The sequence below is a fragment of the Telmatherina bonti genome (genome assembly GCF_933228915.1).
Source record: "Telmatherina bonti genome assembly, chromosome: 18".
NCBI lineage: Eukaryota > Metazoa > Chordata > Actinopteri > Atheriniformes > Telmatherinidae > Telmatherina > Telmatherina bonti.
In genome coordinates, this window is record NC_136616.1 from 19,795,890 (window position 1) to 19,816,564 (window position 20,675).

At 38.4% G+C, this 20,675-nt stretch overlaps 1 protein-coding gene across 1 annotated transcript in view; it reads left to right on the top strand.

Annotated features, from left to right (window-relative positions):
* pcdh7b (protocadherin 7b) overlaps positions 1 to 1,995 on the top strand; it is a gene marked incomplete at both ends in the record, with an annotated part of 107,428 nt that extends 105,433 nt beyond the window's left edge. The window contains 2 exon segments of the mRNA XM_079257413.1: positions 351 to 369; positions 1,523 to 1,995. Coding sequence (XP_079113539.1) covers positions 351 to 369; positions 1,523 to 1,995 — 492 coding nt within the window.
* Between the last annotated feature and the right edge of the window lie 18,680 nt (positions 1,996 to 20,675).

The window sequence follows — 20,675 nt, forward strand, 5'->3', positions numbered from 1 at the left end:
GGGCTAACATTTGCATGGTCATTGCAGTATTTACCGTTTTGAATTTTTTTTTTTTTTTTTGTCAGAGAAGGGATTCATTTGTTGATGATATATATAAAAAAACAATTCAGCTGGACTCTAGAGGACTGTCATTCTCTTTCTCCTGTCTCTTCTTCCTTTGCTGTCCTTGTCTGGGTTGCATTGTGTCCTCAGTCATGTGTCTGCTCTGCATAGCATTTCTTTTTGGTGCTGTTTTTAATGTCTTTTAGTTCCAGTGTCTGCGTGGCTCAAGACTTCTCATGTAGTGCATTTAATGTTGCAGAAGTAAAGACTTGAAGAGTGATTTCTGTTCTATTTGTTTTCTTTTACAGGAGATAAAGAGCATTAAAAGTAAGCCATGGTCCAAACTCTCTGTTGTTTTTTTTTTTGTTCTTTTTTTGTAAATGATTTCTTTGACTCTAGGCAAAGGCATGCTTTGCTTGCTTTGCACTCACCCTTCGCTTCTGCTTGATTTTGCTTTTCCATATTTTGCATCAGGTCATAAATAAATTACATCTAACATAGCATCCCTGTAACACTCATGGTAACTCTGGCACTGTCTAATTTCCAAGCATTTGGGCTGTTGAGCAGACCTCATCTCCTTCCCTGCTTAGGAGTTTTGTTTTGCATCGTTGGTTTAAATATCCCTCACGTTACGCTGTTTAACAGTCAACATCGGCAGTAGGGCATCTGTCAAACCTGTTGTCCTGATGTGGCATTGTAAGCACATAATTTGCTTTCTACAATAATGCACTAAAAGTAGTTAATCCGAATTCGGTGCTCGGCTAGGTAATTGGTTAAGACCACTTATAGTGGATTTAAGAGGATATCAGAGCGCTAAAGCCCAACAAAGCTATTAAGCTACTTAGATGTGGATGTGATTGCCGTCTGTCAATCAGCAAAATAAGAAAATAGGGTGGTGATGGTGCTCCCATCTCATAAACAAAGTAGAAGCAAGACTAGCTGTGGATCTTAAATTTTAGATGAGGGCGAGCTGAAAACTCAAACTGACCCCTTGCCTTCTCCTCTCAAGAGCACACATGCATTCTGAAGCATGACATTATTTCAACTCTGCTTTATGCCACGGTTTTTTAGTTTGAGGCTGTTGTTGTAGCCAGTAGTGTGTTCTTTTTTTGTTACTCTTTCTGTCATGTGGTATGGGTTCTGCATGAAACGCAGTTTTGTTGGTGAAACTTGTATCAAATAGAGGTAAAAACAAGAGCTGATGTGAGCTGTGGGAATGAATGCCTGGTCACCATTGTGGTCAGTTTTATTGCTTTTTGCCTTTTCCATTAACGTTTAGATGCAGTGATGACCTCATCAGGGAGAAAATACAGATTCACGCATCTAAAAGAGCCAAACCATGTGACACATACCACAACAAACACTTAGTGGAAGGAAACTTTATCATTGTCATTGTTAGTTGGTCATTGAATATCTCATTTTAGTTAAACAAACTGTAAGTATTTACTTCCTTTTTTTCCTTCTTTTCTGCCTCTTGTAGACTCCCGGCCCTTGCCTGACGTAGCCATGACTGGTAAGTGCACCCGGGAATGTGACGAGTACGGCCACTCGGACTCCTGCTGGATGCCTGTGCGCACGTCCCCCGAGCGACGGCCATCTAAGTCAACAACCAACCCCCAACAACCAAAGCTTTCCACTTTCATGACCGCCAATGGCGGTGGCAGCAGCAGCGCCGAGCAGCCCGGAAGCCAAGAGACCCTCGCCATGGCCGCCATGGCCAACGGAGACCCCACCGTTGCTCACATGATGGGAGACCGCAATCGTAACCTGCTCAACAAGAAGATGGCCTCCTCCTCCTCTTCCTACGAGGCCTTCGGTTCACCTTCCTACGGCTCGCCGGGAGGCGGGGAGGAGGTGCTGGGCCACCCCACTGAGGAGATCCCCCTCACACCCACTGGGGAGTACAAGCCCACATCTTGCGGTACTCTGACACGACGGGAGGTGTACCTGTGAGCTGGGAGGCTCCCACACAGCTTGTGTGCCACAAAACGTGGCCATGAAATACTCTTCTAAGCATAGTTACCCATCACCATTACAGCTCTAGAAGATCTTAGCCACTCATTGTAGGACTAAACTGTCTCCAAAGACTTCTACAACAACTCTTTCGTGAAAAATCTGAGTGGACAAAAAAACCCCAACATTTTTTAAAGTGCTAATCCCGGCCATGACTTGAATGAGAGGAGGAGGAGGAGGAGGAACTGTTCTACTGGCGAGTCGGGCTTTCGGGACACAGTCTGCTGCTTGACAGTCAATCTGTACAATAATCAACTCATTTTACATATATAGAGCACACGCATGAGTCCTCCCTGTTCTCATCGAAGGCCCTGCCCCCCCTTAAGACAACACTGTAAAAAAAAACAAAAAAACAGCCCATTTCTTTTTCAAAATGTTTCTTTCTTTTTATAGAATCAAAGCTGTACATCTCGACTGTTTTGACTTTGCAGTGTGTCTGAATTTGCCTTTCTTTTTCTTTTTGTTTTTTCTTAAAATTCCGAACAGTGCAAGAGGTCTGTCCAAGAGGCAGTGTGGCTAGAGACACAAACTGGATCCTTGTGATTTATCGAACTGACCGTGGATTCTGTCAATTATGGCATCTATGCTTAAAGTTACAGATCAAAACAGTCAACTGTATATGAATCATGTAAGGATAAGAAAGACTAAGCTTTAAGTACTCTGTCCTCTCCTTGATTTGGAGACTCTTGGATAAAAGCGGGAGCCGGTGGAATTTGCTGCAACATCTGTTTAGCTGGACCGCAACCCCACTCGGAGCCTACGATGAACTTGTAACGATTGATTCGAACCAACGGTGTACACACTTTTCAAAGGTGTCACTCACTGTACATAAACATTGGACTATAGCGACAGTGTTGACTGCTCTCATTCCTCCATTTCCTCAGTCTCTCTCTCTTTCTCTCTCTCTCTCTCTCTCTATCTTTGATTGGTGACACTGAGACCAAAACCGCCCAGAGAAATACAAGCTCTTACACTGACGATTACCTGGAAAAGCATGGTGTTGTTCAGGTTTTGGATCACCTGTGTAGAATGGTACAGCTGACACTAAGTTGTAATACCTGTTTTGCCCTAACAAACATGCAGACACACATTCAGATACGGATGTATTTCATTAAGGCCCGCGGCACTTCTATAATGACTGAATAATCCTGGGTAAGCACAGTGTCTGGCATTGGGTTACAGTTACAGGAGGCGAAGTTGGAATTTTATGTGTGTATGGGGAGTGTGTCTGTAAAAGTGCACCTGTGAAAGGCTTAAGAGGACATAAACCTGGTCCTAAAAGAGCTGCAAGGACAGCTTTCTATAGTTAATTCCTTTCTTTTACTTTTTTTTTTTACTTTTTTTTTTATTTATGCGTGTTTGTGTGTGTGTGTGTAGGACTGAGCAATAAATTTCATCATTTACAAGCGACTAACAAGCATCAGCTCCTGTTTTACTCTCTGAAGCCTTCAAGGTGACATTAGTTGACACACTCCTGTCCAAAACTCCTTTAAGCACCCGTAGTTGTTGCTTTGCGTAGCATGAATGTAACAATCAGCTCAGTGGAGAACAATCACAAAGCAGCAACGTCTGAATGAATAGATACCAGGAGGTGTTTGGATTACACGCTGAGAAATTTGGTGTCAAAGTGAAGAAAAAAAAAACAAAAAAAAACCAAAGCTTCGCAACCAGGATGAAGCGTCCCAACCCACCTCACACACACACACACACACACACACACACACACACACACACACACACACAAACACACAAAGAAAAATAGCTTTCTTAGAGGACTTTTGCTTTAAGTACACATCACATGGAGAATTTCCTTTTATTTTTTTTCTGTCGCTTCTTTTTTCCAATGAAAGATTGAACTTGAACGATAATGTGATGTCTCAACAAAACATCCATCACATCCTCGGAGCTGACGCTTTACACACAGACACATGATAATGTTGAGATGTTGTGCCTCCCTATCTAGTGTTTTCTTTTCTTTTTTTTTTTTTTTTTTTTTTTGTACTTCAAGCTGCAGAGGCACAAAATCTCAAGACTGTAATAAAGCAAAAGAATATCAGATGCAATGGAACTTTTTTCGTATCTTAGCAAAACCCCTTTGGTTTAACCGGAGGTGCTTTTTTCTGCACTCCAGCAATCTATAGTCTGTAAGTACTACTCGTCGTTTGAAAGAAAGTGCTCCTATACTTATCAACTGTATACATGAATATTTACTTTTTACTGCACGTTTAATGGGAACTTACTTCACTTAATGAGAAGGAAGAGAAAAAAAAATCTGTAAAACAAAATGTACAAAAAAAAAAAGTTACCCCTGTACACATGGAAATCCATCTTGTTGCTTGCATTTGTTTAAACCTAAAAAGACATTAACCATGTAGTACAACTTAGTACATCAATCAAGACCATAGTGTTAATTTATTTATGTTTGTTTCCTATTTTACATTAAAAGCCCCTCAAAATGTTTCTTTTATATCAACTTTATACCATTGTATTAGTTTTTTTTTTTTCATCATCCTCTTGTATTTTGCTTTGTAATTGTACACGCTGATTAGTTACACTGTAACAGTCAAAACGGTGGAAATGATCATGACAATGTATTATGTGTTTTTCCTTTTTTTTTTTCTTATCTGGTGCCACTTTGTATATTTAGAGTGCTTCTGAAAAAAGAAAAAAAAAAACAAACAAAAAAAATATATACTAGAGTGAATGCAAATATGCAATTGTGCCTTTTTATACCAATTGGTATGATTTAATGTTGGTTTGGAACGGTGCATAAATGATTACGCTGACATGCTCGCAAAAGTAGATGGGGTGGCATTTGATGACTGAAATACATTTGCATATCTTAGATGAAATCCCATGATGTCAAAGTCTTTTTTTCCTCTTTCTCTCTCTCTCTTTTGGAGGACGACCAGTCAAATGTCAGTGAGGCTGTTGGTCAAATTCTCGAGCGACTGTTGTTCACTTGGGTATAATTATCTTGTTAAAGTATCCATTCTTAGCTTAGTGCATTACCAAATGAGTACAGGTACATTCAAAAGTTGCTTGTTGGTAGAAATAATAACGATATAAAGAATTTTCTTTGTCGTGTTCCGCTCATGTACATGTGTGACATCAAAGGTCAAGTAACCTTCTTTGTGCATGAAACAAGCTGTAGGACTGAAAATAAAAGCTTTGAAAGATAGAGGGTGGGAAAAAGAAAAGAAAAGGAAAAAATGAAAAAAAAAAAGAAGAAAAAGAAAAAAAAAGCTCGGAGACATTTGACTGCTCAGAGTTGAAGGAGCCTAGAGATAAAAATGCTAATGTGACGGTTTACTAGGACGGGTGGATAAGGGAACGTTGTGGGAGCTGCGAAGGAGAGCAGCTGACAGAACACACACCTCAGGATGTGCCTTGCCACACAGCTCACACACAGATCCACAGCGTATGCATGTCTGCAGGTGATGAAACCCTGTCTTACAAATGAGCGCAGAGCAGGGTTTGCTGTGATGTTGCAAGGTGATGCTTTGAATTTCTACATCAGATAAGGTGAAAACAGAGACTCCACAAAGCGAGCAAGAGAAGAAATGAAAAGAAAGATTGCCATATCTGCGCTGCATCATTCCTGAGTGATGACAGACTCGGTGGCTTGTTAGTTTCTGATACACTGAGGCAATGGCCGCAGAAATGTGGGCAACAGCGACGTGTCAGAATTCTTCAAAACTGGACAGAAAAACTTGAGGTACACCTGCCAGAGGTGTGTGTTCAGCTGGCGCTCTCGTCTATCCGTAAAGCATTCACAATGTGTAATGAGATTTGTAATATTAACCATTACTATTTGTCCTGCGACTTGGATGTTGATATAGAAATTGAGGATCAAATTTATCATCGTTTAATATGAGTCACTATGCACGCAGCTTAGCTGAACATGGCAAAGTGTATTGAACGCAAGTCCACTTCTATTTATGAGATATTTTACATAATTTAATTTGCTTTTGTACAGGTTTGTGTAAATAAATTGCTTGTCATTTTTGTCTCTGCAAAAATTAAAATATAACATGGTAAAACATAAAACAGTGTGTTTATTCCATTTTTTTTATTTATTTATTTTTTTTAACAAAATATTTTTTTTTTTTTTCTCATTCTTGCTTCATTCCATGAAACCATTTCCTGATGACAAACAACATCATGGTACTACCACTACTACATGGACATTTTTTGGCTTTGTTCAAATTAGATATGGTAATGACCACTCACCCTACTGAAATCCAACATTTACTGGACAACTCTGAACAAAAGCTCTTATTATATAAAAACACCATTCCAGCTACTTACATGCAGCATTAATCTTATTATGTTGGCTAAACCATTAAATATCCCAGATTAAGTATGCTAATCATATTATAATATATGTATCTCCATTCTACATTTAAATATTACTTTTTAATTTAAGATGAGTAGGAAGTCCTTCTGTGATATTAGTTGGCACAAAAAAAAAAAAATGATAAGTCAGATGTCTACATTTTCTTGAAGTCCAGTAAATGTGTCTAATGATAGGAGCTTTTTGGCACACTCAGGTCCTTTTTGACCAGATTGAATAAGGACATATAAAGACTAGTTTATTTAGGATTATGACCTACATTTGGACCAAACTTTTAAAAATGGCTGTCTAAGTGTTTTTAGGGGGTTACGGTGTGTTCAACCTATCAACATATCTTCTTTTTTTTTTTTTTTTTTCTGTGGTTGCATTTCTACTGAGGGGGAAAAAACTGAAGTGGCAAAATGTCCAGCTGAGTCTGTTTGAATTCCTCTGTTGCATAAAGGCTTGAAGAACCCAGTTTCCTGAATTGTTTCTCCAGTCTTTTGAATTTTGTCTGAGTTTTTAGAAAGTAATGCTAAGGACTGTTTGTTACAACACTGACCTTTTATTGACTTTCAAAAGGGTTTTTTGTAATGAGGGGCTCCAGCGCTTAATATTCAAGGAAACACACTGTATTCCAATAACCACAAAGCTCTTTTGCACTGAGCACGAGTTTCTACCTGTTCTGAAAGTAACTGCTCTCGAATTGAAGCTAAGGTGAAATAAATATTTTTAAGATCTGTACTATGAAATAACAGTAGTCATGATTGCAGGGTGGAAACAACAAAACTGGCTACAATAGTTACAGGAACTGTGCTTGAAGGCTGTTCGAATATAAAAGTGACTTACGGTTACCTGGTTTTAGCTAGCGACTTATGGTCACCAGGTTTTAGCTAGCATAAAACTAAAACATGTGTCATATGTTTGTGTGGAAAGAGGGGTTTACAACAGAGAAAAAAGACAGAAGAGACAGATTATTTGCAATGTATTTACTAAATATGTGTAATAAAACAGTTATTTTACTAACTGCAATTACAGAGCAACATTAGCTTCAGTGTAGTTGTATCTATGTTAACTGCAGTCTGTTGAATCAGCAGAGTTTTAAACTTCAAAGTCTTCACTATGTCTCTGGCTATTGGATTACGGATTAGTCTGTTGAGGTTCGAAATGTTTCATCACATTAAAAGGAAGAACTGTCAGCAGGTGGCATGTGGTGGATTTGATCTGCCTTTTTTTCTTACATTGATGCTAGAAATAAAAACATGGCTGGTCTGGTGGAATTTGGACATCTGACCGAAACACAGCTGAGGAGACAAGCAGGAACATCATTTTAAGCAGGTTTGCCAGTACAAATAATACATTCTTATCATACAAACAAATGTATGAAACGGGTGAAGATTTGCAGTAAATATGCTTCAAACTTCAAATACAAGGAAGTTTTTTGTGTGTGTCACTCCCTAAATGTATCTAAGGTGGCTTGAAAATAGAAGGCTACTCTTAAATAAACTCACTTAAGTAAAAATTAATTAGATAACAGAATATTATGAAATATGTTAAAATTGTTTAGTCACACAGTGTATCTGCTTGTGTCTGTTAAATAGTTTACCAGCATTTATTATTAATAATTGGTTGTTTAAATATACAAGATTAATTGGTAAGTGTCAGCAAACTAGGTATGTAAAAACACCTTGGCAAACAGGTGACCTGAAACTGCTTTTTTTTAGTCCTGCATGGTAGACATTCTTTTAGGTTCTTTATTTATGCACTTGGATTAATCCTAAACCTGTCGATCAAAATGAAACCCACGGTGTCCAATTAAGCAAGCACAAACACCTCAGTGATGAGTGACAATGGGTAAAGTTGTTAAGAAGTTGTTTATTTTGGAAAACATGAGGTTGGTCCAGGTCAACCTGATTTTAAAGGTCCAGCAACAGGCAAGTGACTTAGTTTGGAGTCAAGTTTGCTCCATATGACAGGAAAAAGAAGAAACTAGTTCATACTCCAGTACAAGCTACAATTGGGATGGACTGGGGGTTACTGTGGGAACTTGCATGTGTTTTTATGTGCAATAAACAGCTGATTTGACATTTTATGACACATCTTAAGACCTGAAGCGTTATAAACAAATGAACTTTTCATATTTAGGTGCTCTGCATGTAAATGAATCTAAAAAATAAATAAGTGGTACAAGATTTAAAAAGGAGAAACATCACAAAGATGCAAATATTAATTAATTAAATATTAATTCAACAAATTCCCCTCAGTTATCATGTATTATGTTAATAATTAATGATGAATTACAACTGAAGGAGTTAGTGTCACATAGAGAAGACCATTTCCAAACCACTACAGCTTATGTCTGAGTTTTCTAAGTATATTTAAGAAGTTTAATCACCAGCCATTTCTTCTACCATGAATAGTAAGATGTACATTTATGTACGCTCATACTGAATACTTTTATGTCTGATTGTTTGTATGTGTGCATACATTCCTATCTATCTATAGTCTAGCATGGCTTTCCTATCTTCCCTGCGTGTCTGAGTTGATGTATTACAGTCGAGGTAATTAGAGATCCATTCTAATTCATCCCTGTACTCTGATTAACAGCATACCGCAGCGTCCTCTGCACCCTCAAACCTATAATGGTGTTGTCATATTAAGATTAGAATGCAATGTAAAGGGTAAAATTACATCCCAAAACTGCTTATATCTAAAAGTTCATTAACGTGAAGAAAGTTTTTACTTTGAGCTGTCAGAGAAGATATTGTCGTGTCATATCCTTCTCCCAAATTGTTAACAGGAAAAAGAACATTGTTTTTCCACAGAGCTTGGATGTTTTGTTTATGTACGATTTCTACTGGAAATTCAGAAGTGTGACAATTATTTTTTCTGCGTGTTTGTCTTCAGTAGATGTCACTTCTAAGCAATACTGGGATTCAATCCTGTTGATATGCAAATGGTCTTGCTCGTTCTCTTGTTCTCTCTGAAGAATTTTGAATTGCCTGGCATGGTATAATCAGCGGGTAGTATTAATTTTTCTGTTGAGAGTGGGAGAATTAAGACAAATTAGAATGAATCTGAATGTAATTAATGTTTATGCAATGCATACAAATGAAGTGTTTGGGGATTTTTTTTTTTTTTAAATGAATAAAACAGTGACGGAATATTATTATTACCATATGATACTGCATCCAAAAAATGACTAGCTGTACTGACATCCCTGACAGCAGGCGGCAGCAGCAAGTATCAGAAACAGAAACCCCCTAATGGGACTGTGTGAATACAGAAAAAAACTTATTTTTCATAAAGCATATTTAGCCTTTGTTGAGGCTAAATATGTGGTGTAATTTAGGTGTAATTTACATTAGATGTTAAACACATGATGGGAGGGAAAAAATTAGTGGCTAAAAGTAGTAAAAGATCGTTTCTTTCTTCCTTTTATTAGCTATTAAATTACATAGACTTACATCATTCAAATGTTAAAAAAAAATCAAAGTAATTTGCTGACATTTGTGTACTGGATGTAGTGTTTAAACGGTAGGCTGCCCCAGTGTAGTCTGGAGTAAAAAAGAAAAAAAGTCTTCTGCAGAAGATTTTTGGCACTTGTTAAAGTTGGAAATCCAATAAAAAAGATAACTTTTAGTTTTTTATACAATCTTTATCCTGAAAAGACATCCATGACATAAAGTATCAACGTACTTACAAACAATGGTATTGTAAGAAGAACTATAAGTTCCCTTATTATTTCATACAAACTATAATGCAATAGCTACTGTATTATGGTCTAATGTTTTGGGGCTGCAGACAATGTTGGCATCCAGTACTTCACGACCCCCATGAACCTAAAATCCTCTTCATTCTTGGAAAACACGCCCATCCACTTTTGAATAAGTCGGTCAATTTGCTCTCTTAAACCAATTTCCGTCCATTTCTCTGCAGAAATAGAGCAGGATGTTCCTCTAAGAGCTCCACTGCTTCCGCATTCCCTACTCAGCGCACATCAACGCCCACAACACTATCAATGGCCAGTTATTGTTTTTCTTGTATATCGGTTAAAAAAGCGTAAGTTACTTGGGCCACTGATTGCCGCTGGGGCACCTCCACCGTTTAGAGTTTATAACTCAACACTCTGCAGGTACTTTACCATTATAAAGCTTTGAAAGTGTGCATCCTGTACTCGACTCCACTTCTTGGTTGGTCAGTGGTTCCACTATCAATGTGCAAAGCCATCCCCCTGCACATTCAGGCATCTACATCCACAAGCCATCTAAATCTTGGACAAGTCCCCGATGGCTGCTTTGGTAGCTTTGCCTCGCCATGATAGGGTGGGATTGTTGGCACCCTATCATGGCACCAGCTGACCTTCTGAAAATGCCTGGGTCCAGACTTGGCCCTTGGTTGAGGGTACAGTGCTACAGATGGTAGCAAGGCCTGGGTGGGTCATCTGGGAAAGGAGCAGACCACACAGAAATATTAATGCTTATTGTCTGCTGTGGGATTTGCCTCCTATGGTGCGACCCACGCTCACCTGTGCCACACTACTGGATGCCTCTTCCATTTCAGTCCACTCCACCTTGCCACTGGTGCCAGTGGTTGCTGTCCCATTAGTCCCACTCCTGTTCCCTTTTATTCAATCATCCCCTTGCCAATCTCGTGGAGGGAAGTGCCAGCTCTTAATTATCAGTCGCCTTGCCACACATCCACACCAGAGTCAAAACCGATCCAAATAAAAATGACACGCAAAATATAAGTATAAAATCATGTCTAAATTCAAAAACCAAAACATGGGGGCAAGGTTAGCTTATTCAGTACAGCTCTGTTCACTTTGACAATGGTTTAATCAACCTTCTTTTTCTGTTTTAGGTTTTTATCAAATCAGCTAAAAATTGTGTGCAAAAGCCCTTTTATTCTCAACATTAAATACCCATAAGCATATGGAAGGGGCCTTCTGTCCTTGGCTTGCAGATGCATGTATAAACACGGCATATGGAGCAACACCACCAGGAATCATGGAAGCAGCGTTGCTCACATACGACCAGCAAAAGCAAAAAAGAAGAAGCTGCGATGTGACTGCACAGATCACAACCATCTGCTTTCTAAGAAGTCAGAAGTAAGTGGCATTGCTGTTGATGAAGACTGGTGATCCGTGCAGGAGAAGTTTGGGAAACAGTGTTACCTAACAACCATGACAATTTAAAGGCTGCATGAGAGCATGTGGGCAGTGATGTTTGACCATGTTTGAAATCGACTTACCAATTTCCATACATAAGGAAGCATAAATGAGCCCATTTATGTGATTGTATGTGAAGTTGTACCTCTTCTTTGCCATATCCTCCATACACAGGCAACAACAAAAACCGGCTTCAGCAGTACCATCCCACACAGTTTTCATTGCAAGACTATAAAGCTTAACCGAGATGTATGGGGTGAAGACTTATCAAGCATTGGTCTGAATCGAAGACTTTCTCTACAGTGTTATGCTCAAGCAACCTAAAAGGACAGATAGTGTGCAACAGACAAGCAGATTAAACTGCAGGTTCAGAACGATAAGGAAGGGGATGGCCATAGCATAGTAGAGAGGAAAGAAAAGACAGACAGAATATAAAAGATAGTCCCACAAGCTCAAAAATGTGAAGCTAATTATTGAAATCATTGATCACCTCTACTGTACGAAATGCAAAGTAAGCCATTTCAATATAAATTTCAATTCATTTTATGCTCACTGGTGCAAAATAATGACTTAAAATCACATCAGCAGAGGGAATTCAACCATAAACCTTAGAAAAAGTCATTTGATATCCATAAATTTATGACTTTTTATTATCTTTAAATGTTATTTTTCTAGCGCAGCGGCAGAAAATGGCATCCGCGGAATAGCAGTTAGAGCTTTGTTAAATTGATTTCTATGTCATATTTATTTTATGAATGCACACAGGGACTCAGGGCTAACTTTTTATGTGTTGTGGTTGGAACAAATAAACAAGTTCATGAGGAAACTCCTGCAATAACTTTGATTTAATTGTGATCACATAAATTCTATCAGCGTTTATTTGCCCAGCGATCACACCCCCGAGGATGATGTCATTACAGTAAACTTGATTGCCTTCACAGTGGAGATGGACATAGATATACTGAATGCTCCTCTCTGTGATCGCATACAATCTGCTGAAGTCAATGTTTTCTTTTGATGGAAATGCCTTCATTTGACTGAATTCGAAGCTTGTCACATTCATTGTGGTCATGTGAAATATTTTATTATTTTCAGTGCCTGGTTTGCTTTTTTTTAGCCACAGACAAATTGTGAATGCACCTGTGTCACCCTGAACCATCTTTTTTCTGTGTTCTACACAAGTGAAAAAAAAATCAGACATTTGCCAAGATTTGATTTATATACAGTTTTTAGAACGTAAGCATGTCTGAAAATAAACAAGTGACGTCTCAAACTTTTTACTTCAGCTCAAGTTTGAACATGAACGATAACACGAACTGTAAATTAATCTTAACTGAACTCCAGTAATCTTATAAATAATGGGATATCTAAGTCTTTTATTTGTCTGATTTCTGCATCTTAATTCCAAAGAGGGAAAAAGAGTAATAATAAGGCCTCTAAAACAAAGACTTTCTGGGTGTTGGGTGTTTTTAGGAGGAGCTAGAGTAGTATCCCAAGATAAGACAAGACACACTGGAAATGTCCGTCAAGACAGAAGACAAGACCCTTTTAAGCATGTATTAATGAAAAACAATATCACATTTTCTTTTTCAAGTACAGTATTTCAAAAGACACATGCAATGATACTTTGTGTGTTTATTACTGATATTTTACTTTATTTTATTACATATTCTAAAACTCTTTATAAAATAACATATGATCATAATTATATGATGATAATATTCTATAAATATACATCTGTATAATTTTCTTCATATATTTATCACTAAGGCAAACTTGGGTAATTACAGTGTATGCAATTATGTTCTCTCATTCAATATTTTTATTTATTCATCAGTCAGTGGTGGGGCATTGGATGGCTAATTAGTGTCCACTGCAGTGGTTCATTTACAAATATACCATTCTAATTAATGAATATGCAAAATTAAAGCTTGGAAATGGATGTTATCAGGGTTATCAGAGAAAACGAGTAACGAGTTATGTCATGAAATCACAGAACTACTGAAGAGCTGAACTTATTAGCTGTAATTACACTGTAACTAAACTGACATATTTACACCAAAACATGTTAAATGAGAGCACAATGCAGAGGGCTATCCACTAATACCTGTCCCTTTCCACTTGTCCCATAAAAAATTTCAGAGACTACAAGACCACCACTACACCAGTGAAAGAATAAGCTCTGGTGTGACTTTTTTTCTTTCAGCTTTTTTCCTCATTACCTGCAGCAAGGCAGAGGTCATGTTTGTTTGTTTGTTAGTAACATAATTCAATAGCTTACAGACAGATTTTGATTTGGAATTTTCAGGGAATCTCAGAAGGTTTGACTTTGAGGGTGATCCTGGATGATCCAGGGATCCAGGAGATTTTTAATATGGGGAGTTTTGCTTTTAGAACACACACACAAAAAACCAAAAACATCCACAATCATTTAAAAAGAAATAAAAAATAATACAGTGGCTTGGCAGAGGTCTACACCCTGACTGTTTCCAGTTAAAGATGAATTACAGTATAAAACATACCCAAACACTTTGGTCTTGACTCTGGATCCAACTGTGATCATTTAGCCTCTATAGTGTAATAACACTGCAGGTAGTTGTACTTATCAATTTTAGATGACCACCTGTTACACAGTAGCAGTGACGTCTTACTTAATCCATAATGCACAAATTCATGGAGCTGACTATGGATAGAAGAAGAATGGGTGAAAAAAAATGGCACCAAAAAGTGATGTGGACCACCTGGATCAGCTCATTTATCTTGGCTTTATTTCATGTCTCTGGCATGTTTCAAAGCACCAAGGAAGGAAAGTTTCCCTTTTGTCATGTTTGAAAGAGCTGACAATTGCTCTGTTTGACAAATGAAATGAAAATTCCCCTTTCCTTACTGTAGCCGTAAAGGCTGATAAGCAGGGGCTTCAATAAAGAGACCACAACAATCAGTATGGGTCGTACCACGTCTGTTTTATTTTATAACTCTAAAACTCAGATAAAAGCAGATAAGAAGCAACAAGATGACAGAATGTCATCTGGGAGTATACTATCTCTTAAACAAAGGGGTCTACATAAACACAACTCAAATGAAAAACACCACACCAATAACTATGTACAACACATCACCCTCTAAAGTGAACTCCCAACATCCAAACCAGGCTGGTGGGTTGGTGGACCACACCAGTCTCAGCACTAGAAACAAGAAGAGAAGATGTTAAAACTCTAAAATGAAATAAGATCGATTACCTAAAAATGTAGCATAACTAACTAAAACAAAACGGTGGCCAGTGTTGTACCTAAAAAGCCAAACACATAAAACATGATTAAACAAATGTGGCAGACCCAAAATTACAGTAATAAAATACAAATACCTCGGGGTCTTACAGCCCTACAGTACCCTAAATATTAAAATACTAACACTTATAAAACAAACTCCAAAAGTCTCTTACCAGAGGTACAGAGGATTAAAAAAAAGTCAGGAGAGAGCACACACAGGGTTTTTAAAGACTGGAATCCAGTAGTCGCACATGCTGCCAATTTGTCCTTCCTCCAGTTCCTGTCTTCTCATTGGTCTGCAGCTTCTGCAGGATCCCAGTGCCCCACTGCTACATTACCCTACAACACAATGATTGTACTCCAAGTCTGGTCCTCGAGATCGACCTTCCTGCAGCTTTTGGATGCCTCTCTTCTCCATAACACCTGACTCAAATAGCTAAATTCCTCTTCTGCATGTTGTCCATCTTAGCAGAGGTCTGGTAATGATCCATTCATTTAATTCAGGTGTGTTGGACAAGGGATGCATCGAGTGAGATGGTGGATCTTGACAACCAAACTTGGCCACCTCTGATCTAACCATTGCAATGACTGTTGCTGCCAATAGGGGGAGAAACTTAAAGGCAAATCAGACAAGGAACAACACTTAACTTTATTTGATAAACATTTCCTTTAGCGTCATAATATTATTTTTAAAAAAAAACCAACAACAACAAACAATTAATTTAGTTCATATTCTTGTTGTTTACGTTGTTGTACATTTTGGGTAATGACGTTAGGATTTTTGCAACCTCTGCGCTACATAGCAATACAGTGGCTTTTTTAATATGACACTAAATGAACTGACTGAGACAATGATGATGAAAAGACATTTCAAGATGAGGACAATTACATGAATGAAGATGACAGATGCTGATATGTAAATGTGGCGTTGGTTGCTACAACTTTTAAGAACAGTTTCAGTTCGCCACCACAGACAGAACAGTTGTTTGCAGGATACTACAGTTTTAATAATGGTTAATAAAGGTCACAACCACTTTGACAATGACAGATGTATGTTGCTGCGTGTGATAAAGCAGCCTTGTCACGCTCACTGCCGACCTACATCATACCCGCACACACACACACTGCTTAGCTTACCTGCCAGGTGTCTTCAGGACGCACCACAATGCCGCTTAACAGCCGTCCTCCCCGCGTCCGGCCTATCGTAGCAATTTATTAGGAGGCACATGTCTTGCCACCAATTTAAGGACTGGTTGCTGGTAGTTTAAGGCATACTACAGCAATGTTTACGCTGTGGTTAAAAAGCGGAAGAGGAACGCAAGGTGGATGTGACGTCACAGTCACCGGATTGGCTGAAACACCACATCGCGTCAAGTATCTTGTTACTTTTGGTCTATGTGATGATGATTACATTCTGTTAGGGTTGTTTAAATGTGTATTATTTGTGGTATGATTATTTGTTACAGAGGACATATAGACCTTACAAAAAATGAGCCTTTTCTATGATAACTGGGAAGCTTCCTGTTAGGGGAGGAGCTTGAGGTTTAAAAGACGCTCATTCTGAGCTAGAGAGGCAGAGAGTAGGAGCTGGGATGGTAAATTGCAAAGCTGGCATTAAGAAAACTACTGGTGAGATCTTGTAAATATTGTAAATACTTGGCTGGGACACTGTATATATTGCTGCACTGTGGAGGACGAAAAATAAATCCCCTCAACAAAACCACGACGTCGCCATTATTCACTGGGAACAACACAGAACCCCGTGTCACTGCGCCTTTCAGAATGGTTTATAAAACATTTAACCAGGTTTTGAATGTTTGCAGTCACTTTGAACAAGATGTTGAATAAGCAGTTTGAATTTTCACTTGTCAGTAACAATGAATTTTAGTACAATAGAACAATGAATACATGTTAAAGCTAACAAGTGCTTACAGTCAGGAACCCTTTTAATGTTCAATAATACGACGGGGATTTGACATGGTCATTATGAAAGAAGAAATGAACTGTAATAGATATACAAGTAGATTTTTTCATTTTAAAATCGACTATCTTAGCAGCAGTGATAAAAATCTAGAGAATGTAAAACTTTCTGTACTATCCTCAGAGACATTCTCTAGGTCTTCAGAGTTTCTTTATCACCTGACAGCTTTAGTTGTCTGTTTCAGATCCTTTTCTTGTCATGAGGTCCAGTGTTGTCAGTAAACAAATGTTTTTTTTTTTTTTTTTTTAAATTCCCTGGTGATGCTGCCTATACAGTCAAAGCAACCGTGCTTTACAATAAGAACACAGTGAATAACTTGGCAAATGCAGGTCCCATCTGACAAGATAAAAATCTATTGATGGATAAACTTGATTAATGTATTGAGGTAGCGCTGACATTTGCTTCTGGTTTATGATGATGGTGAATGCAGTCTTAATCAAGTAAAGCAAACTCAGATTATAATGCTTGCCTCCACAGACTTGAATAGGAAGCATGATGAGTACTGCACTTTACTTGCTGCTCTTTTGATCCCCATCCATCATTCTGGAACAAGGTAAATCTGGACTCATCCACCCACATGACCTTTTTTCCCCCCCCATTACTACACAGTTTGATCTCTACGCTTCCGAGCAAATACAAGGCAATTTTTCAATTATCCTCACCGGTTAGTTGTTTTCTTAAGGTTACACAGTTGTTTAGGCCCAGTATGTTTAGTTCTCTTCACAACATGCATGTGGAAATACGAACACTAACACTAATATCATTTTAACTGTTAAACACTGCAGTAAATTCCACATTCGTTTACTGTCATTGATAAGTTTTCAGCGAATACTTACAAGCTGTTTGTTGACCATTCAAGATTTTTTTCCAACCAAATTTTTTTATTCGAAAAACGATGGCTTGCCCTTATTCAGAGTTATATATGAGTTTTATATATATAAATATATATATACACTACTCACAAAAAGTTAGGGATATTTGGCTTTCAGGTGAAATTTATGGAAAATGCAATATGTTCATGCTACAGTGATATAATATCATAAAAGTAAGACATTTAAGTAGAAGGATGCACTACTGATTTCCTCATCTCAAAAAATTCATTCAACACAAAAGGTAACAACAATGGTAGTTACACAAGAAAAAATTTGAACGTCTCAATATCTCGTCATGTGCCCTTGAGCATCAATTACAGCTTGACAACGACGTCTCATGCTGTTCACAAGGCAACTTATTGCCTGCTGAGGCATGGCATCCCACTCTTCTTGAAGGGCAGCCCTCAGGTCATTGAGGTTCTGGGGTGCAGGGTTTCGAGCCTCTACACGACGGCGCAGCTGATCCCACAGGTTTTCAATGGGATTCAGGTCTAGAGAGAGTGCAGGCCATTCCATTTGAGGTACACCAGTCTCCAACAGCCGTTCCCTGATGATGCGGCCTCGATGAGCAGGAGCATTGTCGTCCATGAAGATGAAATTAGGCCTGTGCTGTTCATGTAGGGGCACAATCACTGGATTCATGATGTTATTCAGGTAGTATGGGCTTGTCACTGTACCATTCACAAAGTGTAGGGCAGTTCTGTACCAAGTGGACACCCCTGCCCACACTGTAACACCGCCACCACCAAAAGCTCGCCTGGTGACAACAGTGGCTGATGCATAGCGCTCTCCCTGACGTCTCCAACATCGTTGCCGGCCATCATTTCTGCTCAGTGTGAATCGACTTTCATCAGAGAACAGCACTGAGGCCCACTGGTTCCTCGTCCAGCGTAAATGCTCCCTGGCCCATGCAAGACGATGATGCCTGTGCCTGGTGGTGTGGTCAGGTACCCGTGCAGGTCGTCTAGCACGCAGACCACGCTGATGGAAACGGTTTCGAATGGTCTGACGTGACACTTGGGTGCCTCTCACCTCTCTTAAACGTGCCTGGAGTTGAGCGGCATTCATCATCCGGTTTCTCAGGGCAGTGTTCACAATGTAGCGGTCATCAGCACGGGATGTGGCCAAAGGACGTCCACTTCTAGGCCTTTCTGTGACTCTTCCAGTCTCTCCATATCTCTGTTGCAACCTGCTGATGACACTCTGTGACACTCCAAGCTCAGTGGCCACTTCTGTCTGAGAACGTCCTGTTTGAAGCATCGCAATGGCAAGGGACTGTTGTTCCATTGTTAGGTGTCGTCTTGGTCTCATGATGTCAAAATGTGAACAGCATGATGAGGACAACTGTTTAAACACCAGCTCTAATTGAACCAGGACATTTATTGGTCAATTCAAGGATCACACACCTGCCGTGATTTTTGCCGTTAAGCTCCTTGTTAGAGAACAGCAACTTGTGCAAAATTTATTGAAACATTTAACAGTTGGACATGTGCATTTAAAAGCTTAGAGAAGATCACATTAAGTTCACCTCTACAGGTTTGAATGCATTTTAGGCTTGTTGTGAAATTTCACCCAAAAGCTGAATATCCCTAACTTTTTGTGAATAGTGTATATATGTGCACACATAAAACACTATATATAAGTGTTATTATTCTGAGGACCACAGATGGAAAGTAGCTTCTGGCTAAATCTGGCATATTTACACAATGTATTGAATTTGTACAAAGTTTTAAATGTACATTGTCCTGATTAAATAAAATATATAAATACATGAAAAAAATACTATTATTATTATTATTACTATTATTAGTGGTAATTATCATTATCATCATCATCATTATTATTATTATTATTATTATTATTATGATTATTAATAATCATAATAATAATAATAATAATAATAATAAAGTGTGGTACCAATACATTCCTCCAAATATCTGTTTAAACACACTCCTTTAGTCTCCCTCCCACAAACTAAGAGAGAAAGAAGAAGGAACTGGACAGATAAATGGGGTAGTTTGAGTTATAGTTTTCCCTTGTGTAAAGGTCTACTGTTATTATCCATGAGACTCCCTATGACCCTGCTGTCACATGATAGATTTCTCACCATAACCTGCAACCATAAGTGAGCTAATCACGTGATCTGGACTGCAGATGAGGTGTATGAGTGCCGCTTGTTGTTAGGCCAGACCAAAAAAAAAAAACACTAGAGTGGAATGGACAAATGTACTCACACCCATTAATCACCCATCAGTTGAGAGTTGAATCCACACAAATTTTTATGCACTAGATTTATGTGGCAGAAGCAATTTGACAAAAATCTATACAGGTCTTAGTAGTTGGAGCCGGGCCGTGATTAATGAGAACTACTTACATGAGAGAAAGTGAGCAAATGAAAAAAAATCAGCAGCATGGCTGGAGGAGGCAGAAAAATTACAAATGTATGGCATCAGACTGTGGGGGAAAGGGATTGAGAAAAAGGTGACTAGTTGATTGACTACCCAACACCCAACGCCCCCCTACCCCCGACGTCTGTCATGCAGCTTTATGTTCTCAAACACACGTCCTAACAGATGATGAATACATTTATTTATAACTGCCAAACTACTACTTGAAATTCTGCAGAAATTTTTAATTTTTTGCCTGAAGACAAAATTCTTTTTAATAAGTCATCCATGTCTGTGGAAATGCTTCACTATTACTTGTTAAAAGCATTTCTTTTTTAAAGTTAGGTGCTTTCTTTGTATTCTGTGACTTAATGAGTTTAGTGTCTTTCAATAAAATCATTGTGTGATTGTAAATCTTTTTAAAAGTTTTTGGACCTTGAAAATAAAACAGATTTTGCATTTCTAAAAAAATCTTTTCAAGTTTTTTTTTTTTTTTTTTTTTTTTTTAAGGCAGACCATTTATGGCATCCAACAATTATTTACTAATGCCACAGTGTTTTTTAAAAAAAAAGTGCGGGGTCGAAAAGACTAACGTTAGAGGCAAA